Genomic DNA, 6,914 nt, shown 5'->3' with positions numbered 1-6,914 from the left:
CAGAGATTATTTTTTGCAATCTTCCAAAAGTCTGTGGGAAAAATGCATAGGCTTTCGTTCGAGGGAACCAGCGCAGCGCTTACTTCCGGGTTAGCCTACAAAAACACATAATCTCTGAGGTACTGGATTACTTTATCCCGTATGACTGTGGTGCAAAAAAGAAACTTTAATGCATATAAAATTCATTTAAATTCAACAAAATTGATTTTTTATCAACTTTAACTCTTTATAAAGTACTTGCACACTGTAAACAACAACCTTTCTTGGTCTTTCAATGTATCGCCGTACAGAAGCAGAAGGTTAGCTGTGAGCATAAAACAAATCCAGCAACGGTGATATGATAAAAATCATAACACGTAGTACAGAGCTCCTCTTTCAGTCCCTTCAGATCTCTCAGTTTATAACATCAACAAAATAATAATATGTAACATCAATTATAAATTATTAAAATGAAATTTTTAGACTTACACTAAATATTTAGTTGTGTTTAAATACGGAATAATCCCTATTATCTATTAATCCGTTCCTGCACTTTATCAACCATGTGACGGCTATTTAATATACGGATATTGTATGTGTGAACCTTGTTTTGACAAATGGTTTATAACATCCTTAAAGGGCTAGTTCACTCAAAAATGAAAATTCTATCATCATTTAATCACCCTCAGGTTGTTACAAACCTGTATACATTTCTTTGTTCTGTTAAACACAGAGAAAGATATTTGTAAAAATGTTAGCCATTTTCAGTTCTGTGACATATTCCACTACCATAATAGGAAAAGAAATACTGTATATTTTTTTTGTTCTGTTGAACACAAAGTGAGATATTTTGAAGAATCTAGGAAAACAAACACTTCTGGTCGAGCACCTTTGACCATTTAATTTGTCCTACTATGGCAGTTAATGATGTCACAGAATTGAAAATTGCTAACATTCTTCCAAATATCTTTCTCTGTGTTCATTAGAAAAAAGTAATTTATAAAGGTATGAAATGACATGAGGTTGATGACAGAATTTTGTATTGGGTGATCTATCACTTTAATGTGTAAACTCCAAAATAAAAACACTTCAACAGTCATGCAGTCGTATTTGTGTAACCTGAAATTGCTCCGAGTGGGAGAAATCAGTCCGATCTGTTGTTCTTTAATTTTAAATTTATGATTACTGTTTGCTCGTCAGATCACAAATTACTGTTTGCTCGTCAGATCACAATTTAATGGCTTCATTACTTTTTCGAAATAATTTGTCAAATCCATCCATCGGTTAAGTAATAAATAAAAAAACTATGTTTATAAATACAGTACTGCTATAGGCATATTTCAGTAGCTGGATATAGAAGACGTCCGTAGAGTGCATACTGAAACTCGATGCCCTTGATATGTACGAATGATAAAACATATATCATTATTAAGGAGAATACTCGTCCTGTGACTAGCCGTTTCATTCTGAAGGTCCCATATTCCTATGACCTTTAACGTTACCCTCCAGAGTCAATGGGACCACAATGTCCCATTGTCCACAATGTATGACCTGTATGTATCGGCGTGAATACAAATTGACGAACACATAATCTAATATCCAGTCCTGTATTCGATCTTACGCACGTTGATTATTTATTACATATAATGAAAGACATCATTTACATTGTAGGTTGTCGTAAACTGCTCCCTCCCCCACGACCCCTTTCTATAGGTTTTGACTAGAAGGGATACAGCTACCTCCACCGGGCATGCGCACTTCAATACCACATAATTTTTGTCACTCTGAAAACAGTTGATTAATATTTTTTTAATATTGTAAGGTTAGGTTTAGGGTTGCGGTTGGTGTAGCGTTAGCTAATGTAATTTATTGTAATTATATGGTGAGATTTTGCACCACTTTTGGCTGTAGCTGTATCCCTTCTAGCAACAACCCTTTCTATACGTGAATGAAACGCCTGCGGCATGTTCAAGCTCAAACCGGTGCTGTCACGGTTCTGCCTTCTTGTTTCTGAACTTCTAGTCATGTGGCAGGATCGGGACAGCGCCCTTGGGTTTTTTGTGAGAAAGCCATGAGTTGTTTATGTTTTTACATCTCGTGCTTTCTCGTGTCTTGTCATTGGCCCCGCCCCTCTCATTTCATGTATTGCCTCCCTGCCATGTCTAATGTTTCCCACCTGCCCTGTGTCATTATCCCTCGTTTGTGTTCCTTTTAAAAGATCCTCTTGTTTCATTGTCCTGTGCTCGTTGATTGATTGTGCTGCGTTTTGCTATGTTCTACGTTTTGATATATCCTGTGCTCACCTGTTTTCCATGTTCGTGTTCCAGTTTGGATTGTCCTGTCTAGTCTAGTAAGTGTTTAGTTTAGTTTGTCAAGTTATGTTTAGTTTAGTGTTTAGTTAGTTACGTCCCTGTTTTCTTATATTGTATTCTCGCTCTCGTTTACACCCCCTCGTGGGATTCTTGTTTTGTGTTTTTTGTTATAATAAATCCTGTCTTAACCCCTGCAAACCTGCCTGCCTGCAATTGGATTCTCCTCACTGCCATCCGTGACAGGTGCGCAACATTTTGCTATGGTTTCCGGGTTGAACGACACGTTTCCTGGAAACGGTCTTCAACGGTGTGCAACAGGGTTTGAGATACATTTTCTCTTGTTTGGTGGGTGTGTCAAGAATGTCAGCCCAATCAGCAGCAACATGTATATAACCCACATGGTATTAAAGAGACAGCTCGCAAAATGGGTCCAAGTAAAGTCGTTTAAATGTGTCCGCTGCAGCTCGGTATGCGCAACAATTGAAGATATTAGAAGAGATGTATTTTGCAGTATTCAACACGTATTTATACCGATTTCATCAGGCTCTGAAAATTCTTCAAAAAGAACACAAAGAATGGCCTTCTCTGTAGCATTAGACATTTCTGCAGCAGGTTAACACAGTCACCCAAGTGGTTAGCTAACACTTGCTAATGGCTAATATTCACGGGAGAAAAACAGACCGCCACTGTGTCTTTAGTCTGGGAACTCACAGTTTTTTTATTCTGCGCATGCTCACAATAACTTCCTTGCGCGTGCAGGCACATGACATCGCAGGCACATGACATCACTGCTTTGGCAATTTAACATGGCTTTGCTACTCATATTATAAAATATGCTTAACATTCTCAGCTGCCATAGTTCAACTCTTGCGTCATCACAACAGGGTGTTCAACCGTACCACCGTTTACGTTTAAAAAACGTTTTGCAACGTTTTGTTGTTTTTTTAAAGACCCTCTGTGAACATACTGCCACCCAGTGGCGACAACCCAAAATACACTTAATTGTGCAAACTACCTTACCACTCCCATCCTGAAATTCTGAACCTTGATGGTTCTACGGGTCTTAATCAAGATTTAGATTTTTACAATGGTAAGCGGAGCATGGTGCTACACTCCAAAAAAGAATGGGCTGTTTCAACAAATGGTGGTAAAAGTAGAATAATCAAATACAAACACCTGTCCTTAATGCAAGGCAGATACAGAGATGAAAAGGAACAACACAGAGTAGTGCACAGAGTTTATTAAATAGACATAATTATCATCCACAGTCTGGCGTGTCATGTAAACACAATTATCCTGGCCATTAAACTTAAATTAAACCCCGAAACATCATCATTGCAAATTATATCTAATATACATTTTCATAATGACGGTGAAATTCGCATGCCCTGCACTTCGAAAAACAAAGCCAAAGGAGTACCCTGCACGTTCAAAAGTGACGCCGAAGGGCGCTGACCGAGCGTAAATATGTGACGAGTCGGGAATGAGAATGTGTTGATTATAGTGTGGGTGTAAATGCTTTCTACTTAAAATGTGATTCAGGTAATGGAGTCAAGCACAGGTAATAAGAGAAGGCCAGTTGATTCTTGTTGTTAGTTTGAGCTGCAGGCACAAAGACTCTGCTAGCGTGAATATAGAATATTTCAAAAGCAGAATGAGGACAGAAGGAGAAGAAATATTATACTATATGTCATGGCCTTTTAATTTTATTAATATGACTTAAGCAGCCATTTGTTATGAAGTCTAGCCAGAAATAAAAAAAACATGAAAAATGGGAAAAAATTCCAGCTGGACCAGTGGATCACATCTATGGACCCTGAGCAAAATCATAGTGATGAACTTCTGAGTCCATTGATTAACAAACGGACAGTTCTGAAATGTAGCACAGGAAATGACATTTTTGCAATCTACCTTGTGGACTCGCTCTTTTCAATGTCACAACTTGGCTGTCATCTGGAATTCAGAGCATCTTAATCAGCTCAGTAGCCCCCTAGGTTATTAAGATGAACATGACATGAGCTGCGACCCATTTCGACATAATACTCTTACAAAACCATTCAGTCTTAAAAGAAATAATGATAAACAAAAATGGTTTTCTGAAATGATATAAAGTGGAATATAGTAGTTGGGGTAGAGGAGGTATATAGGAAGAACTGTCACTAAAGACAGGAAGGTGGAGGCCCAGTAAGCAGGTAGGCTGAGCCTGTAAATCAGGTACCTGAGACCACATTTACAGAACTTTTACTTTGTGGCATCAGTGCCACTGTTCTTATATGTTAGAGGGGATCCCTGCGTAATCCAGATTATTCTGATTGGTTGCTTCAGGTGTGTTTGATATCGGTTTGAACCAAACTGGGCAGGACAGGCGCGCTCCAGTAGCAGATACTTCTAAACTAGAGGATTTACAACCCCTTATCATCACTGTGGCAATTACTATACATATAATAACAATAAACAGGGAAACACAAATCATAAGAATTAATATGGTCCTCTTTCCTCCTCCTACATCTGATGGCTTTTCTTCTGGTGATTCTGTGAAAAATAAATAGTTCCATTAACTTTTAGACAATCAATTCCTGCATTCAGATTTTAGGAAAACATTGTTAAAATATGTAACATAAATTGGTTTTTACATACCATTAACAAGCAGCAACACGGTCACATGTTCTAAAGAATGTGAGATGAGGCATTGGTACGTTCCTGCATCAGTGTGTGTCAGATTGTTGAGTTTTAAGGTGAAGTTTCCGTCCGTGTACTGATCAGGGAAAGTTTGAGTTCTGTACTTGTACTTGAGCTTCTGATGCTCTACAGAAGCTTCACCATTAATGATGGCCAAGACATTTGTGCTGTCATTATATCTCCAAAGCACATTAATAGCTTGAAGGTTCTGCTCATTTTTACTTGATGCACATGGCAAGGAAACATTACATCCAATAAGCCCCTCAACTTTGTCCTGTGAATACACTGAAATAAGAGAAAAACTTGTTTTGATCTGGTGTTTTTGCATGTGGCCTGAAAAAAACTTTCAAACTCTGTTGCTCACCTGTATCAGCAGTGCAGATGTTTTTCAGCAGTACAAATACACAGATGAACCAACAACTACAGATTAAAAGAAAAGAAAACATGTTTCTGTAGCTACTAGTACTAGCAAAGCAACATCACGATCATAGACTTATAGCTTCATACAAAACTATCACCAAACTTATGTTCCCCTCAAATGCTAAAACAGGGCTATGGATTTTCACATGGTTGGTCTTCCTCTTTGGTACTGTGCGCTTTCTTAACACTAAACTTAACCCAGTCAAAACTATATTAAAACAAATGCTAAAGAGAAAATGTATAAAGCTGTGACCTAAGGCTATTGCAAAAGCATATTTACCCCGTAACTTTAGCCTAGCCTGACACCTAGCTAAAGTTCTTTATATAGTTAAAATGTGTAAAAGGGAAAAGGCATTAGCCATTCAATGCTAACAACTATGACGTCTTTGACGATCTATAACATTTTACTCAGAATTCATTAAACATACCCAATGATCATGGTGCCACAGTATTATGAATCGATGAATATCGTACAAATAATCGAGAGACCGAAGTCAGAAACTTCTCTCCTTTTTAAAATGGCTTTGTAAACCAAGCATTATTTGTGCTTCCGTCAATAATGTTGTGTGCACCTCCATATGGCGGTGCTCAGTCTGATCGGGTATGACATCAAAACACCACGAGAGCGATTTGAGAGCTTACCGCTGCACATGTTTTAGAAGCGCTCTCGCGGTACCTTGATGTCATACGCCTGTTGGTTGGCACGCTATGGCATGATGAAGTCAAACCTTATGACAAGGCGGGCTGCATTTAACCCTCATACAGTGTTGCCAGACGTACCATAATTATCGTATTTGTACCATAATTTTGACCTCTGTACGATCAATAATGAAAAAATTCCCATAATGTTCAATAATTTCATAATTTTGATGGTCGTTGTAATCATATGGCTTCTATACTCATTGATCTAGCTGTGGATCCTATGTCTGCCGTCATGATTGAAGAACATGAACGTGCAGTTACGCATGCGCTACGTCTTCTCGGCAAATCATTGTGGAAAATGACTCTCTCTCACGAGCACTCACGAGCGTTCCCATGCACCAGTTAACGTTCCCACTGCATGCATTCGGCGCTCAGTCCTAGAGGAAGTTGTAGACAGGGGAATAGCAAAGAAGAAACAGAGTCTGTAGAGCAGGCTAAAAGTAAGCACCGACAGAAAACATACAAAAGTGAGTGGGAAAAGGACCCCAGTTTTGCAGGATGGATAAGACCTGTTAAAGAAAAAAAAATAAAAAAATAAAACAGAAAATAAAAAAAATAATTAAAAAAAAAAAAAAAAAAAATTTTTTGCATTTGACTCATGTAGGATAATTTTCTTCCAAATACGATAGTTTTGAGCTTCTGGTTTGAGGCTTGTTTAAGATGGCCAAATTCTGCACAGAATCGATAACCAGTGATAAGCGCAAGATGCACGCCGGTTAGAAATGTGTCTGAATTACGTACGCCTTGCTCTGATGTCATGCTGACGTGTGCCTAAAAACTCTCGCAACGGCGAGGCGGCCTGGCCGAAATCCGCAGGCGAGC

At 38.4% G+C, this 6,914-nt stretch overlaps 1 protein-coding gene across 2 annotated transcripts; it reads right to left on the bottom strand.

Moving 5' to 3' along the window:
- Positions 1-3,833: 3,833 nt before the first annotated feature.
- Positions 3,834-6,408, bottom strand: LOC130548912 (CD276 antigen-like). 2 transcript variants are annotated; one of them, XM_057325967.1, is made up of 4 exons: positions 5,819-6,407; positions 5,335-5,390; positions 4,929-5,255; positions 3,834-4,823 (listed from the first exon to the last, which is right to left on the bottom strand). In XM_057325967.1, the coding sequence occupies exons 1-4, from the start codon at positions 5,827-5,829 to the stop codon at positions 4,561-4,563; spliced, it is 657 nt and encodes a 218-aa protein (XP_057181950.1). In that variant the 5' UTR covers positions 5,830-6,407; the 3' UTR covers positions 3,834-4,560. The 2 variants fall into 2 exon arrangements, with proteins under 2 accessions (XP_057181950.1, XP_057181949.1); XM_057325966.1 differs by having other exon boundaries at positions 5,335-6,408.
- Between the last annotated feature and the right edge of the window lie 506 nt (positions 6,409-6,914).

Source organism: Triplophysa rosa, linkage group LG25, assembly GCF_024868665.1.
Source record: "Triplophysa rosa linkage group LG25, Trosa_1v2, whole genome shotgun sequence".
Classification (NCBI taxonomy): Eukaryota; Metazoa; Chordata; class Actinopteri; order Cypriniformes; family Nemacheilidae; genus Triplophysa; species Triplophysa rosa.
This window is presented reverse-complemented; position numbering and strand designations above follow the sequence as displayed.

Bases quoted from the DNA above. Each gene is read 5' to 3' on its own strand.
- LOC130548912 (XM_057325966.1), bottom strand. From the start codon at position 5,416: ATGTTTTCTTTTCTTTTAATCTGTAGTTGTTGGTTCATCTGTGTATTT. The intron at 5,256-5,334 runs GTGAGCAACAGA...CTCTTATTTCAG, and splicing joins CATCTGCACTGCTGATACAG to TGTATTCACAGGACAAAGTT. The intron at 4,824-4,928 runs GTATGTAAAAAC...TATTTTTCACAG, and splicing joins CGTGTTGCTGCTTGTTAATG to AATCACCAGAAGAAAAGCCA.